This window comes from Barbus barbus (assembly GCF_936440315.1).
Source record: "Barbus barbus genome assembly, chromosome: 1".
Lineage (NCBI taxonomy): Eukaryota > Metazoa > Chordata > Actinopteri > Cypriniformes > Cyprinidae > Barbus > Barbus barbus.
Window position 1 is genome coordinate 23,774,235 of NC_136729.1, and position 21,267 is coordinate 23,795,501.

Consider the following 21,267-nt stretch of genomic DNA (forward strand, 5'->3'; position numbering starts at 1 on the left):
ACACAGTGCTGCTGACTCATGCAACCAAAATCTCATAATTATATAGTTATGGAATAGTGGCCTTCTGGAGGTATGGGATAATAAACGAATGCATCAGTTAGATTTGTAATTTCAGTGGTATGACTCATGGCGCAGAGTAAAAGTGGATATGAACTTAAAAATTCTCTCACTGTTATAGAGTTGCTGAGTTGTCCTATTCTGTGCTCCAGTGTCTCTCTCTCCTGCCGTAGCTCTGTGCTCCATCTCTTCAAACGATCTTTCTCTTCCTCTTTAGCTGTAGGGAAATTAGTGCATGTTTAAATCTCAACTCAACACACAAGTCGGGTTCTGGAAGTAAAAATCCCATTCATTTTCCTCACAGAGAAATTGATGTTTAATATTTCTGTTCAACCCTTTTTGAAACAGATCTACATGAGAGCAGAGGTTATGAAGCAACTGTGGAGGCTTCTGTTGGAGCCAACATTCGGCACAGTCAGGGGGATCAGAGAATGGGTTGGGGATCTTTTTCACACATTTGTCCATCTTGGTTGATGTTAATTTATAAATATGCTCGTTCATTGTCAGATAATGTTCATTCTTTATGATACTACATAATATTAATGTAGTATCATTAAGAATTAATATTTAATTTAAAAAATGAAAATAAAAAAATTACAAACTGTTGCTAGAGTTTACAGTTAAAGAGGGTTAACTTTTTCCTTTAACTGAACTGTGCATGTGCATTTGAGACACTGTTCTTTCTCATTCCATGCATGATCTTGAAAAAGCTGGGTTTTCTAGCATAATTACTCAACTGTAAATGGTACGATCAATTTCAGGGGTGGCGAATATTACAGTTCAAAATCACAGCTATCGAAAAGTTTCTTCATATTTTCAAGTAAAGCTTTATATTACATGTAGGCTACTTTCTACGATGCCTGTGTTTCTTGTTTTATTGCAACATTTTGAACATAATTAAAGGGAGGTATGATAGTAAAAGCAAATCAAATACTGAGAAAAAAAATCAAATCTTGATACGCAGACAGCATATTATACTTCTGTCCTTGTTTCTCGCTGTATTTCAGCTTTTGCTTAAGTGCTAGCTACTGTCAGAGAGTGAAATCTGCCTCTCTTTTTTTTTTTGCATTGGTCTGAACATACAAATTGCGTATGGCAATTGTTTTCATGCCAAACATTCAAATAGGTGTTGACTGTAGACAGGCCTTTCAAATTTTGGACTAACAAATGGTCATTTAGTCTAACTGCCAAATTCCAGGTGGTGAAGTTCACTGCCATCTAAAGTGGTATATTGTACCATCTTTATTATTTGTGACCCTGGACAACAAAACCAGTCATAAGGGTCAATTTTTCTAAATTGAGATTTATACATCATCTGAAAGCTGAATAAAAAATCTTTCCATTGATGTATGTGGTCGAGATACAACGATTTGAAAATCTGGAATCGGTTTTTCTCCTGATTGTCATATACTATTTCTCCTTTTCTCAAAGTCTGCAATATCATGGTTCATCTCAGAGCTGGTTTTTTGTAGAATAAGGCATTAATATGTGCTTAATTAGCACTGATACATGGTTAATATTCTAGTAATATGCATGCTAATAAGCAACTAATAGATGTAACCTTAAAATAAAGTGTTACCAATCTTACATCACCATTCTGTCATTGCATGTTCACTGTTCTAGCATTAGTTGTATGTGAAACTCATCACCTGCTTTATAGGAGATGTAGGAATGGACAATAGCAAGAGTCCCTGGCCACTCAATGGCATCTTCCTTCTGCAGAATCTGAAGAAAACATGTAACTGAACGATACTGAAATACACAAATTCTTCATAGTCTGCATTCAAAGCAATACACACAAAAACATAAACACTCAAAATGAACATGAAAATGAATTCATAGTAGTGAAAAAAATGAAGTGGAAAGAAATGAGGCTACCTAAACATACAAAGTTTTGAGCAGTCTTGATGTAAATTCTGGTTTTCTGTATTTGGAATAAATATTAGGCCCTGCATCAATTTCGTCCTACTTCAGAGGCCTTAAGCTGTAGAATTGTGGACTCATGCCTCTGGTTTTAGCATTTTAGCCAGAGCTGCATGACGCCCAAATGATTAGCAAGTATTGCATTTGAGATTCTGCCTGCTGCAGCCACCATACAGTCTCTATTCCAATCTAAACTGCACTAGATTTTAAATAGAGCATTTCTGGTTGATCTGAGTAAAGTAGCAGCCTCTTTGTCCTCTATTTTTGTCCAATTTTGCTCTGAAATTACAATGCCATTAATATTAAAAGTCTACTTTGAAAGAATGTAACCTGAAAGAGTTAAGATAACTCTATAAAGACTGTCTACTTTGTAAGACCAGTGACAAAAGTGAAACATGACATGGTTCAAAAATGAAATGAGTTACGAGTGTGAGAGTGAACAGCAATGAATCTCTCAGTTACCTGAGACGCCTAATTCACCTCCGCTATCACTAGGTGTCGCTGGTGAGCACGGTGAACATTGGGATAGGGAAGTCTGAATTGTGTCTCAGTAACTGTAGTGGACTATCACAGCTACTTACATCCCCTGCTGAGCTGGGGCTGGGTGAGGGTGAATGTGATGGAAGGGTGAGTGAAAGGGCAGGGGAGAATGGGCTGCCCGCGGTGGGCCGCTGTAGGTCTGGGGAGGTAGAATGATGGCTGCTGGTGGTTGGGGGGAGGGGCCCCCGCTCCACAATACTGCAGTTTTTAGAAAGGCGACCTGGGTGAGATGAAACAAAGGACAAACAAAACACAAAAGAAATGAAAAAGAAAAGAAATGGAAAAGGAAGACATAACATTGGTGTAGCATACCTCTGACAAGCTGTCCTCATTGGCTAGGGTAGCAGGAAGGAGCGGGTGGGGGTGGTGTAATGGAGTTTGGGAGGGAGAGAGCAACGTTAGATCACAAAAGGAAGCATTGCATGCTGGGTAACAACACATTCCGCAAAAGCTGGCCTCAAATCAGCCTGATAAAGGCAGAAGGCATTACATTTAGGCAGATGGGGATAAGAAATGCCAATAACAAAGAAGGATCAGAGGACAATGATTCAAAGAAGCTTATCAGGCATCAAGAAGCTTATTTTCATCTACAGCTAACACAGATGCTGTCAAATGTTAAGACGAGCCTTTAAGTGAATATGCAGAATCATATCAACAAATATTGCACATAGGTTAGCAAAGTTTCAACATCATATAAATATATATATATATATATATATATATATACACTTTTTTTTCTTTTCTTTTTTTTAATGAGCTCTAATCATTTTACACGTAGACCCAAGTCAACCGCTAAATTCAACTAAACAATATAGCTGATAATATAACTTGGCAGAAGACTTGGCCCTGTTAAAAATCTATAAAAGAAGTCCAAAACAGAAATATTTCCTTTATCTTCTGACAAAAAAAAAAAAACACTGGACGGTTACTGGAGAGGTAGGCTTTTAACCAGCCGTAAATACAAATAAATTAACAGATCAAGAAGAAAAAAATCAAGAAGCATAAATTTGGCAATTATTCTGATTCTGTCTTTGATCTCATTAATACTCACATACTTCACTTTCTGACAGATATTTGTCTCAAGCCACTTACAGCTTCGGTTCTTTCAGGATATAACTTACAGGGACAGTTTACCATAAGATGAAAACTCTGTCATCATTTACTCACCTTCGTGTTAAAATAAGAAATTCTGAAGAATGTCTCAGTTTTTTCTGTCCATACATTGAAAGTCAGGAGGTCCAATGTTAAGACATCTCTAACTTTCCATTATATGGACAAAAACAACAGAAACATTCTTCAAAATATCTTTGTCTTCCACAGAAGAAAGTAAGTCATACATCTTTGGAAGTACATAAGGGATATTTTCATTTCTGGGTGGACATTTCAGAATGGCCATATCAAAAGTATCAAAAGATAACTTTGGTCAACTGTAATGTTGCGTTTTGAGGTTTTGCACTCAAGTCTGTCCAATACAAGTACTAATGGTGCACTAATGATGCAGGATTGTCACACCTTTAGGAGGTGCACAACTTGCCTAAGTGTAAATCTATAAAGTAGGCTGTGAACATTGTCTGAGTCTTTTACTAATGTATACACTTTTACAGCAGCCTGAAGACAGTCATTATCCCACTTAACACACTGCAGGGTCATTTCTTTCTGCCTCACACATACACTCCAGGGCCACTCCATAGCAGAGAGCCTGTAAGCACATTACATAATCAAACAGTCATTACTGCTCAATGTGTGCTTGTGTGAGACCGAGAGAGACTGACTGATGGGAGTAAAGCAGAGTGGATCAGTTCAGGATGAGAAGTGTAGAAAAGGAGCTTAAAGCACTGAATAATAACTGGCTAGTGATTTTTTGAGCAATAAAACTAGACAATTCATTGTGGATGTTTAGTCACATTTCACAGATATGGATAATATCTGTGTTGTGATAAGCTCATTTGCATTTAGTTTTCAACTTGAAACATTCAAAATTAGATTTTTTAATTTTCTGACTAAATGTTTCTCTCTTTTTTTTTTTTTACCTTGTAACATTCAAACCGAATGCTGTAATTTGTTCTTCCAGTGAAACAACAGACCTCTTTTGCTTAAACTCTGCCTCTTTCTTATAATCTACTGCAAACCCCCAATCAGATCTACCTCCAAATCCAATCAACAACCTATGCATAGGAACCAAGTCCATTATACTTGGATGTGTTACAATAGAAAAGATTTGTTGCTTCATCAGTTGAATCATGAATTTAAAGGGGTCATATGATGCTTTTTTAAAGATCATTATTTTGTGTATTTGGTGTAGCAGAATATATTGACATGCTTTAATGTTCAAAAAACACATTATTTTTCAAATACTGTACATTATTGTAGGTCCTTTATGCCCTGCCTCTCTCAATCGCTTCGTTTTCTACAAAGTCCCTCCTTCCGACAAGCACAATCTGCTCTGATTGGCCAGCTGACCCAGTACACTGTGATTGAATGAACACCACAAGCTCTCATCGGAAATGTAACGCCCCTTTCCATAATCGCGAGCTTCAGCTTTCAAAATAAATGTAAAGACAGTTAATAATGTTCTTAGTTTTACCATCAGTTCAAGCCCGAAAGGGGAACAGATAGGGCTGGGTATCGTTCAAAAATGTTCGATATCGATACTGATACCTTGAGTTCGATACCGGTTCCTGAACGATACTTTTTTCGATACCAATTTTATGAAAACAAGATTACATTATCTCAAAAAACTATGGTTTTATTTTTTTCAGTTTGTTGACATGTATACAGACTCGAAGACTCATCTCCTGAGCCACTGCACAAAGGAACAAAATATAGCCAACACAATAAATCAGTACAAATAATTTTAATAAAGCTCGACTAGTTTTCAGTTTACACTAGTGCGTGCTCGTTTTAAAATGCATAGCTCAGACAGAATCATCATTTCTATTAATTTATTCTAGGTTGTTAAAGACTTCAAGAAATTTAAAATCTTTATCCACTTTCATAAGTGGATGTTTTATTTTCTTTCACCACATGTTTTATTATTATTAAATTCTGGTGTAGTATGTCTAATTATTTGAATGCATAAAAACTACTTAGTTTATTCAAATTTATTCTTAAAAAAGCCTTATGAAATGTTTTCTTTTTCCTCAGAAATTCTGTGTTCTGTATCTGGTTTTCAAATGACGGCATAAAACATTAATTTAATTTTTCTTTTAAATTATTGAAAATAAAACTTTATTTATTTTGGCAAACAAAATGTTACTATTAAAATTAAAACATGGAAGAAATGTTGTGTGATCATTAATAAAAAAAAATAAGAGTTTTAATAATTTTAATAGTAGCCTAGTAGTAGCAGTATGTACTGTCTGCTGAACAATATTCATTTATTTCTGCCGCAGTGTCTTCCAAGTTAAACCGAACCTTTATTTTGACGGGTTTCCGGGAATACCTTTAGTTCTGTGTGTATGTGATATGACGCTAGTTTTACTCAAATCCAACGGTAAAATGCTCATGAAGTGACTCTCAGAGCAGTTCTGGAGCTGTTGTTCATGTGTTTATGTCCTCATTTAGTGAGACGGCAGACGCTGAAATGTCACGCGAGCTTCAGTCTGTGTCAAGTAAGCGAAACTGCGCGATATAGAGAGCAGACTGCTCCGTACGCTTTCGAAACGCTCTCGCGGAGGTCAAACACTGATCAATCAGCACCACAATTTGGTACCGAATGACAATACTCGGTGGTATCGAGGCAATTCGGTCGGTGCCTAAAAAGTATCGAACTCGATACCCAGCCCTAGGAACAGAGTCACGTGACAGACACCGTGATTAAGCTCGTATGTATTTGCAAACAAGCCACGGTTGTGATGTGACCGTGTCTCCCTCTCTCAAACACGCGAGCACACGCGCACATACACAACGCGCAAAACTCAGCATTTGAACAGTCAATAGCAAATACTTGAACTAATAACAAAACATACTTACAGTCACTGATTCAGAAGCACCAGATTATCATAGCAAAGTCAAAATTAAGTCCTCTCCTAGGTTCACGAAACGGTCGGCCATAAAATGCATTGTGATAACATCTGGGTTGTGCTGTTCTGTTGTAAATAATCTTAATGATTCCTAAATGCATCTACTTTCGGAAGGCCAAATAAAGTGCTTTTGCTGTCATCTAGAAACACACAGCGTTTCCCTGACATGGCTGCATCAACACTACTGCGGTTACTGAAACCACGCCTTCTTTCTTTGCGTGAACATTTGGGCTGCATTATGCAAATATTTCCACATCGTGAGGTAGACGTGGGGGTGTGTTTGAATGAGCCATTTTAGGGGGGCGTGGCAGAGTCTTAACTTTGATAAAGAATATCTCTTTGGTTTTGAGACTTTAGTCTTTGCAACTTAAAGGATCTTATATATGCACAATCAGCTTGTAACACTCCAGAGAGTAAGGAACACTTGAAATCGCATCATATGACCCCTTTAAAGGGATAGTTCACCCAAAAATGAAAATTCTGTTATTAATAAGTCATGGTACTGTCATGAACATGCATCTAAGTTTGACATGGAAGAGAAAAAATTGTTGAATAAAGACTTTTTGTTTTCTTTCCACACAAAGTATTATTGTAGCTTCATAAAATTACAGTTGAACCACTGATGTCAAGTTAACGACTACTTTAACGATGTCCTTACTACCTTTCTGGGCCTTGAACGTGGTAATTACTAGGGCTGGGTAAAAAATATAGATTCTCCGATTTTAATCGATCTTCAGTTTAACGCAACGATATCGATTCGGGAAATCGAATCGCAGAATTGGTCACAATACCCAGCCCTAGTAATTACATTGCTGTCTATGGAGGGTCAGAAAGCTCTTGGATTTTTTCAAAAATATCTTAATTTGTGTTCCGAAGATGAACAAAGGTCTTACAGGTTTGGAACGCCAATAAGTAATTAATGGCAGAATTTTCATTTTTCGGTGACTATCCCTTTAATATCAGTATCACAAATGGTGGAGGAGAAGTTAAATCCCTAAAGTATGAGCAAAAGCAACTGAGATGCTTGCCTTAGCAAACACCTCTAATAACCTGTGATGTCTGCGCTTGGATTTTTGCAAGCAGAGTATCTAATATAGGCACAGAAAGCTCACCTCTCTTCCTGCTGGACTGGTTTATGGAACTCAGATACGACACTGAGCTCTTCTTCCGCTGAAACACACAGAAGCATGGATATGTAAATGTAATTATCATTCCATTGGATATTTCTAATCAGTTTGCACAGAACTGCTCTTGTTTAATGTGCGTGTTACCTCTGGTTCAAACATGGCTCCGCTATATATTGGATTTGCTGTTGTTCGTCTTTTGCGTTCCTGACGCCTGCTTTGAATCTCTACACAAACAAAGCGTGAAAGGTCAGTTCACTTGTATGCACACAAACAAACCCACATGCAGACTCATTTCTTTCTCCTGACCTTCTAAATAGTCACGCGTGACCAGTCCCAGAGACAACATGAAGGCCAGTTTCTGTGGAAAGAATGAGTGCCATTATCATCATCATAATATACATCACCATACTTTTCATTATTGTCATTATAAACTGTGATGTAAACATAAGTGTATTTACCAGAGGGCTCTCCTGATGTTTGGAGGAAGGAGTGTGTGTGTTGGTGGGGGCAGGTGAAGATGGCGCATCTAAAGACAGTGGAGGTGAAGTGTGTGTAGGCTTGTCTGGAGAGATGAGCAATGAAGTCTTTGGCTCTGTGCCATATTCCACTGCGGGTATCTGAAGCAGAAACAAAGAGGTATTAATACATACACTACAGTTTATTTAACAATTTGTAGTCAGTAAAGTTGTTTTAAAATGTTTCTAAAAGAAGTTTCCTATGCTCACCATGACTGTAAAAATACAATAAACGTTTGATGTACTAATCAATGTTTTAGAGTAAATCTAAATACATTTCTCTCACCGTGTTGTCAGAGCTTGGGCTGTTGTGAGGTAACTGCTGTGTGTGTGTCTGCGCAGACGGCAGCGTGTATGTAGATGGGGAGATCAGGATGCTTGTGTTGTTAGAGCTGTTGGGGCAGGGCAGGCCATTGAGGATTCGCATTTGCTGGACGTGACCAGAGGAAGGAAGGGCAGTGCTCAGTAACACCGGTGACTGTAAGGTGTGAACAGAAACCTGACCAGCAGCTGGAGACAAAGATGCTGGAGGTTTTGGCCTGACCTGCTCACACACACAGGAAAAAGAGAAGAATTATTTGTGTAATGACTGGAGAAATTAAAAGGTGGACCTAAACAGTGAAAAATGACTGAGGTATCAGAAAAGCGATGCTTAACTCAGCAATTTAACACAGCAGGTCTTTCACATCTATTTCAGTTTACAGAAAGATACTATTCCATAATACCACTAACACCAGCTCCACTCCAACATAATTAAAAGTTGTCTACTTAGTCTATTATTTAATAATATTATAATTAATTATAATAATGTTTAATTATTTGTTATATTCCTCATCTTTTAGTTTGCATCCATCAAGTTTAATAAAACGAGATGAAGTACCATTTATTTATGAAGTATGTAATTTACTGAATTATAAAAAAACTTTTTATTATTTAATATAATATGAACCATTTTTCAATACATTTCCATGTGACTGTATTTCTATGTGAGAAGTGAGAAGTGAGAAGTGAAAGTGACATACGGCCAAGTATGGTGACCCATACTCGGAATTCGTGCTCTGCATTTTAACCCATCACGCGTGCACACACACAGCAGTGAACACACACACACCGTGAACACACACCTGGAGCAGTGGCAGTGTGAAATACACTACCTGAAGTTTGAGGTCAGTAAGATTTTTTTATTTTTATTAATACTTTTAAATATGTGACCCTGTACCACAAAACCAGTCATAAGGGTAATTTTTTAGGAATTGAGATTTGTGTGTGAATAAATAAGCTTTCCATTGATGTATGGTTTGTTATGATCAGACAATATTTGGCCGAGATACAACTAATTGAAAATCTGGAATCTTAGGGTGCCAAAAAGTCTAAATCTTGAGAAAATCGACTTTCAAGTTGTCCAAATGAAGTTCTTAGCAATGCATATTACTAATCAAAAATTACGTTTTGATATATCTACAGTAGGAAATTTACAAAATATCTTCATGGAACATGATCTTTATTTAATGTCCTAATGATTTTTGGCATAAAAGAAAAATTTATCATTTTGACCCATACAATGTATTTTTGGCTATTACTACAAATATACCCAGCGACTTAAGACTGGTTTTGTGCTCCAGGGTCACATATATTTATAATGTTAAAATTATTATTATTTATATAAATGCTGTTCTTTTGAACTATTTATAAAATAAATAAAATGGGATCATGTGGCAGTGAAGACTGGAGTAATGACTGTTAAAAATTCAGCTTTGCCATTAAAGGAATAAATTGCATTTCAATATATAGAAATAAGCTATTTTAATGATTTTTTAACCAGTTTTTGATCAAATAAATGTATCCTTGGCATACGAAATTTATTTCAAGAACATTTAAAAAGAAAATCTTACGGACCTCAAACTTGTATACCGATATGCAATATAAAGTTACTATGTGATGCATGATTTATACCAGTGGTTCTCAAACTTTTTTGGTCGCGCCCCCCTTTAAGCTACACAAAAATCTGGCTTCCAACTAGATGATGCGTGTCACACCAGGGGCAGAGTTAATTCCGGTGAAACAGAGAATGTGAAATGGCGACGGCTTTGGCGCTTTCACATATAGATTACAATATAGATTCACATATAGTTGAAATTGTTTAATTTCAATGAAATTGTTTAATTTCAATGAAATTGTGTTATGATGCAACGGACGTACCGGTGCTCAATAAGCAGGTGATCACGTCCTAAAAGATGTGATGAACTATATCATAACAATGTGATAAACTGATAGGGACAGCATTGAATTGGTGGTGTGTCAATACAGGGTGTATACGACCTAGTCAAAACCACTGAGGCACGCATCTCAGATCATAACTGAGGCTGAGTAGGTGCATGCACTGCTCGCACTGACAGCACATGCGAGGCAAGCAACGACACATCTAGATTATATAAAACTAGGGCTGCCACTAACGACTATTTTTATTTCGATTAATCTATCGACTAATTTATCAATTAATCGATTAATCTAAACGATTAATTTCCCACACAAAAAAATCTACAATTTTACTTGTAATTATATTTTATTAAACCAAATGAAATCCAAATTTCTATGAAATCCTTTTTAAAGTAAAAGTGAAGTGCAACAGAGTCCAAGAAGCAAGTGTCCATCTCATAGCCCAATGACAACATATCCATGCGTTCTAGTAAAATTATAATCAAAACACACTTTTTAAAGGAGTATTTACCAGAAATATTATTTACCAGAATTTATTTAGGTGAAAAATGTAAATGTGCAGTATTTCTGAAAAAAAAAAAAAAAAAAACTATAAAATCAATTAATTGGAGATGCTTTTGATTATTAAAATTTAATGGAACCAGAAAATAATGGAAAACAGAATTTGGTACAGATAAAACTGTAAAACTCAATTAATTAGAAATAAAATTACATTTTACCATTAAAACAGAGTATAGAAAAATTAAAATGGAAAAAAATTAATTTGGAAATAAAATGGATTTCATAGGGCCCTATAATTATAATTTTTGTTGTGGTAATTAAAAATAGATGTAAGTGAACAATGGCTTTTAAAATGACTTAAAATACATATTTAATAGCAATGATGCAATAATAATTAGTTCAAATAAAGTATAAAAAACCAAGAAATCATATGGTTTTATTGATCAGAACTGTTAAAATACATACTGTATTATAAACATAGCTAATGTAGATTACGCATCACAACAAAGGACCGCAGGGGGCGCCGACGGCCTGACGATTATTTTTACACATTACTGCACGATCTAATCCTTGTTTAATATTGACCAAGCACCATTTAATTAAAATGTCCACTTAATCTTTAATATTTGGCCATTTCTTTAGGACAGAAATGCTACAGCCGCTGTAATTAAATGAATATGTGGACATCAAACCGTGTAAACTCAGAGTGAGGGTTTGAGCTTTTATTTTGAAACCGCGATGTATTCTCCTGTGTTTGTGTAGATTTATAAATGATTTACCTCACAAATCTGATGAAATGGCACACGTTGCGTTCCCAGATGAACCTTATAATAAACCCAAACTCACAACAACATGCAGAGATAGAGTTTGAGACGCTCCACACATGTAAATGATAACAATTTCTGTGGAACTACTGTGAGACGCACGCACTTAACCTACATGCATGTAAATAAAGCGCATATACTGTGCTAGAACTGTATCGCAATTAAATCATAGCGTTTGTGAATTCACAATTATGCTTAATTATTTTAAAATGTGTTTAATATATCATGCAGCCTTAGAAAATAGTCTAATAATGTTTTTTATGGATTTTTTTTTTTGGATTTTATGGATGGTTTTATTTTCGTCCGTGAAATGCACCACTTCCGGTATTTTGCCGGTTAGTCGATGCAAGCAAAATGAAGTCGACGATTTTTAAAAATCGACTAGTCGACTAAAATCGACAAATCGCGACAGCCCTATATAATGAGATGACCAGCCTGCCACCATAAAAATTTCCTGAATAAATGTGCCATTTGCCCAGGCCCAAGAGGACGAGAGTCCGCGGGTTGAGTGGGCCCAAACCTTATAGGACACTCCATGCCCTTAGAACTATAAGCCAAAGCAATTGTGTCGACAATCCAGTGTGGCAGCCGTTGCTTAGACACAGTGAGTCCTCCAAAACATACAAATAGTTGCTCCGAGAGTCTGAATTGTCTAGAGCGCTCGATATAAGTGCGCACCGCATGTACAGGGTACTAAGCGGCTCTGCCCCGGCAGGTGTTTCGGGGCAGAAAGCAGATAGTGTTATGACCTGCGCTTTAAAGGGGACCTATTATGCAAAAAATCACTTTTATAAGGTGTTTGAACACAGTTGTATGGCTGCAGTTTGTGAAAACAACCAGCCTATAATGTTAAAAATCCACCCACTCATTTTTTTATAAAACCAATAAATCATGAACAGTCTCTCCAAAAAAGCTGTTTCAGATTCTTCCTCTGTTCATGTCACTGAGGGGAAAATGTCCCGCCCATTTGTGACGATCTCTGCCCTATTAACATATACACAGCCCTGAGTGAAAAGCTGCGATCCGCCATTACTGGAGATATATACAATGTCAGCGCCAAAGAGGCTTTAAAAGTTTTGTGTTCTGGGATGAACTAATGAATATAGGAGTCGCCATAATCTCCCCTCATCTGAGCCGCTGAGGACACTGTGGTTAGATTTAATTTTCAAAGGAAATATCCCGGAAAAAATAAGTAACGTCCCCTAAATGTGTAGGAATCAATACCAACGCTTCATGCGCGAACATCAGCTCCAGACAAAGTAAATATCACGTGTTTGTTTTCCAAATTGCCTTTCTGAAAGAGCTTCTTGGCACCAAAGTCTCTTTATGACAAGTCCTGTCACTCGGCGGCCATCTTTGAAACGCCTCTCGGGCATCCAAGTGCAGCTCCCATCTCTTTGTATGGGGAAACATCAAATTCTCCAAAACTGTTCACTAAGCTTACGATTAAATTTCATATTTCAAATCACCAATGAAATCGGACAACAACTGTGTCATAAATGTTGTTTCTTTTGCTCAAATAGCGTTATAAAAAGCTTATTTCTCAGGCTAGATCAGCCAGTGCGCATGCGCAGTCCTGAGCGCGCGTCTCAGAGCGCTGACTATAGCAACCGGGACTTCTTACGTGCTGACTTTACCGATTAGCGATTGGCTCTTTCATTCAGAAGGCGAGGCTTCCTGCGATTGAGCGGCCATATTTAAAGTTGCATTTTTCCCCATTCAAAACTATACGAGTGACATGTCTTGGGTATTCTATTGTCTTTGTTGGCACTTTGTAAGGCTAATTGCTAAAGCTATCTTTGTCTCTGCCTGTTTTCACTGATGCTGCCTTCAAGTGCTACAAGAATGATCTTAAATAGGAATGTGATAGTTAAAAGTTGCATATGAAAGCAATGTGAGATGATCGCTTGAAGTTGAAGTTGTCGAGCTCGTAATCAGAAGTGGGACTTGTAAAATATGTGATAGCATGAGACTAAATTTGTGACAGATATGTTGTTATTTTATCCCGCCGTGCTCCTCGTCTGTGTGAATTTATTATGCACAGCATAATCAGATGGCTGACTTGGAAACAGAGTATGTTTTCTGTAAAGATAACAGGCTTGTTTACTAATAGTGGAATGTTTATTTCCAAAGGCTAGCACCGCTAATGCCGGAGCTTGAGCTCTTGAAGCTCGCCCTCTTCTCCGGGAGCAACAGCTCAATCAGTGTGTTTGGGCTCATACCCTAAAAGTGGCAATTTTAACAAGCTATAAAAAATTATCTGTTGGGTATTCTGAGCTAAAATTTCAAATATATGCTCTAGGGACATCAGAGACTTATTTTACATCTTGTAAAAATGGGCATAATAAGTCCCCTTTAAATGGAGTCAAAAGCACTTTAGGCACATAACCTTTTCTAGGCTTCAAGGTGAGTCTGAAATCACCTGGCCCGAATTCAATACATAAGTCATCAATTGAAAGTGCCTGCAGGTCACCAACTCGCTTAACAGAGGCCAGCGCAAACAGGAGCGCTGTCTTGAGAGAGGGCGCTCGCAAGCTCGCTGATTGTATGGGCTCGAACGGGGGTCCCGTGAGAGCGTCGAGCACAAGCGCCAAGTCCCAAGAGGATAGAGTGGAAGGGCGAGGAGGGTTCAGCCTTCTTGCTGTTTCGAGACAGAAGTTTCACTGGAGAAAAGGCATACTTGCGTACTTTTGGCCAGCTGTGAGCTAGTGCATCCACTCCCAGGGAAGAGTGTGTCAGTGAATAAAACAGCGGGCAGTGAGTGTTCTCCGCTGATGCGAAGAGATCCACCTCCGCCCTGCCGAATACACTCCAAATCATAGTGACTGTCAAAGGGCGTAATTTCCACTCCCTGTGGATTACCCTGCCCCTCGACAGTAAGTCCGTGCCATAATTCAGGCGTCCAGGGACATGTACTGCCCGGATGGAGAGGAGGTGTCGATCTGCCCACAGAAGGAGGTCTCTCGCCAGCCGCAGCAGTGGTCACGAGCTCACACCGCCTTGGTGATTTATAAACACTACCACTGTCATGCTGTCCGTCGTGATGAGAACGTGACGGTGGAGAATGTCCGGGAGAAAGCATTCGAGCGCCAGGTGTACAGCACGGAGCTCCAGACAGTTTATGTGCCATGACTTCTCCGTTTCTGACCACGTCCCGAAGGCTGGTCTGCCATCGCATACGGCTCCCCAGCCCGTACTCGATGCATCTGTCATAACATTCTTTCTCCTGATCACTTGGCCAATAAGAACAATACACAGTCATATTGTGCCAAGGAGTCAGCGTATGCAAGCAGTCGCATGTCAGTTTGATGCGCAAGGTGCCCGTGCGCCATGCGCTCTGTGACACACGGCTCTTTAGTCAGAGCTGAAGCAGTCGGATATGTAGGAGCCTTAGTTTGCACACTGTCAAGGCAGCAGCCATCTGGCCGAGCATCCTCTGAAAGCATTTCAGCGGGGGAGAGCGACCTAACTTGAAGACTGCGAGAGAGCTGATCAGTTTTTGTGAGCACTCCTCTGATAGACGCGCTTGCATCTTGATTGAATTCAGCTGCCGTAACATGGGTGCAGTAGGCGCAATGATATTACGCAGCGTCTGAAAGTAGTCCCCAGCTAGGTAACTAGTTATGATATAGCTGGGGACTACTTTCAGGCGCTGCGTAATATCACTGCGCCTGCTGCACCCATGGTACGGCAGCAAAGTTCCTTGATTATTACGCCGGAATGAGAGTATAGTTCCTAGCCATATCAGCATAGAAAATCGCAACTTTCATTTTCCGTCGGTCTTAGTACACGATGTAACTACAGAAGAGTCAAGCTTTAAATAGGAAAATTATCTAAACTCTTTGGTCATTTTTGAGCGAGATGCTAATGGTCTAATCAATGATCTATGCTAATCTAAGCTAAAAGTGCTACCGCCAGACCCAGAGATCGGCTGAATGGATTCAAAAACGGTAAAACTCAACTGTTTAACTCTAGGGGAGTTGTAAAATGAGCCTATTTCCAAAAAAAGTGGAGTGTTCCTTTAAGGCTTGTTTAATGAGCAGTAGCTTTGCTGGTGCAGTATTACCAGTATTTCTCAAATATTTTCCTACTTGAGCTGTTTGGCTGTATGCAGTCTTTAAAATGTATAAAATAACTCAAAGTCAAATACAAACAGGCCTCACTCAAAATCACAGACTTTTGAGAATCAACTTTGGACGAGCAACTTTGGTGAGCACACTTCACTAATTATATTAAATTCATTGTGTTATAGATTAATTAATTTAGGAGATTTTACATGATTTATTCAGGTAGATTTCATAAAAAAAAAAATCAAGCCTTAAAAATTACTCAAAAATATTATGTGTAATATTGTTACCATAATTTCTTTAAGTAGATAGCTCGTTCCATTTTTTACAGTGCTGGTGGGCGTGCCCTATACTTTGAGAACCACTGATTTATACCAGCCAACCCATTATATGCACGGGCACACAAACAACAAATACAACAGAAAATACAAAAGCACAAAATACTGCTGGAGAGAGATCAGGGTTAAGGATCAATTTACTGTAGGGTCAAAAGCCAAAGCAGGGATTGCAAATGTCACCACTATACAAGCACAAATAAATTAAATCCAGAGCAGGATAACAAGGTGGATATCACACATAAAAGTAACATCTGCAGTTGAAAAAAAAATAAAATACATATAGATGCACACTAACACTCAGCATTGAGGGGTTTTCATTAGTCCAGCCAGGCAGTAGGGTGTGAAGGGTTTCTATGGAAACAAACCTGCGGTAGAGTGGCAGGCCGAGTTGTCTGTCTGATTGGTGGGACAAACTGAGGAACTTTGATTGGTTGGGAGGCAGCTTGCACCTGTGACAAGACCGCCCATTTAGAAACCCTTACGTTACTAACCTGTCCAACATACATCCTACAACAAATAACTAACTATTTAAGCCATAAATAGAGGCATTGGAATAATTATGTCAAAAATCTAAAAGTACCAGCCCTGAGCTCTTGGGCTCTATATTAAATTGCCTCCCAACTTCACTATTAATTTTCATAAGAAACATTTCCATTTAAAAACTGCCTTTTGTTTTGTTCAAGCATCTTTTTTTCAGTGTAGACAATCATCAGTACAGTACCAGACATGCAACTAATGGCAACTTTACCTTACCCATAGCAAGAACAAATGCCGTAAAGAACACTGTTATGTTTAGAGGTATGAAGGAATGGAATAAACTGCCAAAGCATATCATACTTACTAATAATGTCAATAAATTTAAATTATATGTAAAACAGCATTTATCAAAATAACACATTTGACTGTTTATATTTATATATGTGTGTGAATATGTGTGTACATGCACATGTGTGGGTATATTTATATGCGTGTGTATGAATACGTTTTCGTATGTGTATTTTCATGCCCGTATGAGGGTACATATGTACGTTGATATGTGTATATACACATGTGTGTACGTAGGTGTATGCATATGTGTGTATGTATTGTTTATATGTATGGATGTGTATATGTGTGTGTGTGTGGATATATGTATGTGTGTGTGTGTTAGTATATTTATGTTTCAAGTATGCATGTTAATATTACATAATGACAGGGTTACATCCCCTTGGTTTGTTTTTATTTGCTTTACTTATTATTGCATTTATTTTTATCTTTTTCATTTATTATTATTTTTATTTTTTTTAAATGTATTTTTAATGATTTTTTTTGTTTATGTATATATTTTTCTAGGACCCCAGGAAGAATAGCTGCAGCACGGCTGTAGCTAATGGGGATCCTTTCAATAAAACAATAAAAAAACTCACATGCAATTTGCATAATAAGCGGGACTAAGAAAACAAAACTCTTCTTGTTCTTAAACGAGAGTCAAAACAACTGAAGAAATACTTACAACAATGGTACTACTGGGTATGACTCGCACTGGCTCTGCTCCCTGATTGGTCGTTTGGATGACCGGTTGGAAGTTTACTGGGGACTTTTGAGGATCTGAGCTAGGAGGGCTTGCCAGGAGTGTGCTGCCAAGGGTTGTAACCACGGTGATAGTAGGTGCTGGTGTCATGATGATAGGTGAGGTGGGTGTGGCAGCTCTCAGCACCAGAGGTAGTGTCCTTGAAGCAATGACAGGGGCCACAGAGCTCTACAGGGTCACAAACACATACGCTGTTGTAAACGTGTTCACTTCTTCCTTTTATAGGTCAGGTATGGAAGCTAGTTTCGGCCACTGAATAAAACATAAAAAAAAAAAAAAAAAAAAAAAGGTAATTGCAATTTTTTCTCTCACAATTCTGTCTTTTTTTTCTCAAAATTTGAGCGATATAATCTTGCAATTACCTGTAATAAAGTCAGAATTGCGAGATATAAACTTGCGATTGCGAGAAATAAAGTCAGAATTACAAGATAAAAATTTGCAATCGCGAGAAATAAAGTCTGAATTGCGAGAACTCACAAGTTTATACCTCGCAATTCTGACTTTATAACTTGCAATTCTAAGAAAAAAAGTCAGAATAGTGAGATAAAAAGTCGCAATTACCTTGTGGCAGAATGGGCTTCCATAAGGCTTCTTACTGAACATAATGCTCTGCAGAATATTCTGGTCACTCTTCTTATAATGAAAAAAAAGCCACTAAGAACGTTACCAAAGCTACGGTGAGTGTAACTGCCATATCTAAAAAGCTTTTAGTTTTTTTAGCAAATACTTAAATACGTAAACATTCAGTCTCCACTTGTGACCTGTTCATAAGATGTAAATAAGCATACACACATTCCTAAGATATAAACTGTGCATGTGCACAAAGTATTTTTGAAAAAACTGTTTGATTATTTGAGGTGTTTACATGAAGGTTTTTTAGTCCAACTGAGCCATTAATACAATTACTTGGATGTGTGTAAACGTAGCTATTAAGTCTCAAAAACAAGATCAGTTTGATTCATGAATAAATAATTCAGGCCGCTGACTCAAAACAACCAATTCTTCTCTCATTGACTTTCATGAATATGCCAAAGAGAATTAGGGCAGATATCAAGTGGATAACAAAATTAAACTTTAAGCCCATTCTTGACACAAAGCTATAATATGGCTTCAGGAGTCACACGGACCACTTTTAGGTACCCCTGCTTAGCCCAAATGCATGGAAAAGCATAAACAACACAATATTCAAACATTTCTTAGAATAATAGTTCTATATGGACCTTTTTTATAATATTTCTATGGTGCGTCTTTATCATTTTGGAGCTTTCTAGCAAAGGTCTTCATTCCTTTTTTGTTCACAGATACAAAGTCAGACATTTGGGTTTGGAACGACATGAAAGCAAGTAACTAATGCCAGAATTTTTAGTTTTGTGTGAACTAATCCTTTAAATGTTCAGCAAAGACAAGGCATTGTCTTTAGAGGGGTCCTGTATGGAGTCCTACTGCATCTGACAGAGTATTGCTTCTTGTGTTTAGTGTGGGTACCTGTGGAGTAGTGAGGTTGGCAGCAGGCAGAGGCGTCTGTGACTGTGTGATGAGCAAGGTAGACGTTTGCCCATCAGCTTGTAGTGTCTGCAGCTTCATATCTTCTTGTTTCACCAGTAGATCCCTCCTTAACTGCTCCACCACCTTTTTCTGAGGGAGAAAGAGAACAAGCGCCTGTTCATTTTTTGTGTGTTCTGTCACTCGTACCTGCAATGAAGTCTCTCTCACTCACACCCTCTCTTTCTGCCTGCTGTTGATAAGAGAGTTTGTGATGTTGGATTTGGGCCCATTTGCACTGACAGCAAGAGGGAACATGGAGTCCCTACAGCTGAACATCACTCTCTTTGTCTCTTTCTCTCTCAGGCAGGGGGCCAACAGTATTCTGCCTTCAAAAACATCTTAAAAGTGATTAAAAACAAAAACAAACGGATTACGGCACAACAGGAACATTTGGCAGTAATATATTACCATTCGCATCAGTTGTGACTATGAATTATCTCCGGTACACAGCTGAAAGGAGTGCTTCTTCAAATCAAGCGTAACCTCAGTAATTACGGAAATATTTATTGAATTAATGTGAACTGTGTCTAAAACCCTGCCACTCTGGACCATTATTAAGGTACCCTTATATATTTGAAATGGATAATTCACTTCAAAATGAAAATTGTGTCATCATTCACTCACCCTCCTGCCATATTAAACCTGTATGACTTTTCTCTGTGGAACACAAAAGATGATATTTTGAAGATTGTTTCAGTGTGATATTTTTTTCTCTTTTTCTGTAAATTGAAAGTCAATGAGTTCAGTTGGATTGGACCTTATTTACTTTAATTGTATGAACGAAAACAGTTGAAACATTCTTCAAAATATCTTTGTTTTCCACACAAGAAAGTATTTTTTTTTATAAATGTTTAGATTTTATTTTTTTGAGTGGACTTTCCCCCTTTAAGAGTCTAAACAATGACAAATTCAAGAGATTCAAGATTTTTATTCGTCACATACACAATTATACAGAGTATAACCAGCAGTGAAATGTAAGTCAGGTCCGCTCCAAGGACAGTGCAATTGTATATAATACAAATATTAAGAAAAAGTAGAAAAAATAAAAAAGAATAAAATAAAAGATAAAAAAATATAAATATAAATGTGCAGGTCAGTATGTTGTTGACATAAATAGTAATATAACAGGAATGTGCAAAAAAGTTGTACAGGGTATTTAAATAGCAGCAATATGAGGTAGAAAAAAATTATGAATAGCTATTGATATAGTGATATTTACATGGAGTCAAGTGATGTTATGACACAGAGTTAGAGTTTAGGAGCCTGATGGCCTGGGGGAAGAAGCTCCACCTAAGTCTCTCAGTTTTTGACATCAGGCTACGGAAGCGCTTACCAGATGGAAGCAAAGTGAATAGACGGTTACCAGGGTGATTAGAGTCCTTGATGATTTTAACCGCTCTATTTTTGCAGCGTTTGAGGTAGATGTCCTGCAGAGACGGGAGAGCAGACCCTGAGATGCGCTCAGCTAAGCGCACAACTCTCTGTAGTGCTTTGCAGTCCTGATTGGAGCTGTTTCCATACCACACTGAGATGCACTGAGTCAATACACTTTCTATGGTCCCTGAATAGAAAGTTTTCAGGATTGCTGGTGAGACCCTGAATTTCCTCAGCTGTCGCAGATGGTACAGTCTTTGCCTGGCTTTCTTAACCTGTGTTTGGATGTGTGTAGTCCAAGTCAGGTTCTCGGAGATGTTTACACCGAGGTACTTGAAGCTGCTCACCCTCTCCACAGGGGTCCCACTGATCATAAGAGGAGTGTAGGGCTGCTGCTGTCTCTTCCTAAAGTCCATGATCAGCTCTTTAGTTTTGCTCACATTCAGAAAGAGACAGTTTTCCTGGCACCATTGATGTGAGTCTCTCTACCTCATCCAAGTATGCGGTCTCATCATTGTTGGAAATGAGGCCCAGAACCACAGTATCATCAGCGAATTTGATAATTGATGTGGAGCTGTGAGAGGACACGCAGTCATGCGTGTAGAGAGAGTAGAGCAGGGGACTCAGGACACAGCCCTGTGGGGCTC

The 21,267-nt window shown here is 38.1% G+C and overlaps 1 protein-coding gene across 2 annotated transcripts in view; it reads right to left on the reverse strand.

Moving 5' to 3' along the window:
- Positions 1-21,267, reverse strand: part of LOC306869696 (PHD finger protein 21A-like) — a 42,546-nt gene that overhangs the window by 3,380 nt on the left and 17,899 nt on the right. For both annotated transcript variants that reach the window (XM_079416567.1, XM_079416566.1), the window contains 10 exons: positions 19,187-19,336; positions 17,624-17,869; positions 8,471-8,728; positions 8,128-8,286; positions 7,976-8,027; positions 7,814-7,893; positions 7,655-7,712; positions 2,833-2,855; positions 1,707-1,782; positions 171-274 (listed from right to left, as the gene is read on the reverse strand). In XM_079416567.1, the coding sequence (XP_079272693.1) occupies positions 171-274; positions 1,707-1,782; positions 2,833-2,855; positions 7,655-7,712; positions 7,814-7,893; positions 7,976-8,027; positions 8,128-8,286; positions 8,471-8,728; positions 17,624-17,869; positions 19,187-19,336 (1,206 nt within the window). The remainder of the gene's footprint in view (positions 1-170; positions 275-1,706; positions 1,783-2,832; positions 2,856-7,654; positions 7,713-7,813; positions 7,894-7,975; positions 8,028-8,127; positions 8,287-8,470; positions 8,729-17,623; positions 17,870-19,186; positions 19,337-21,267) is intronic.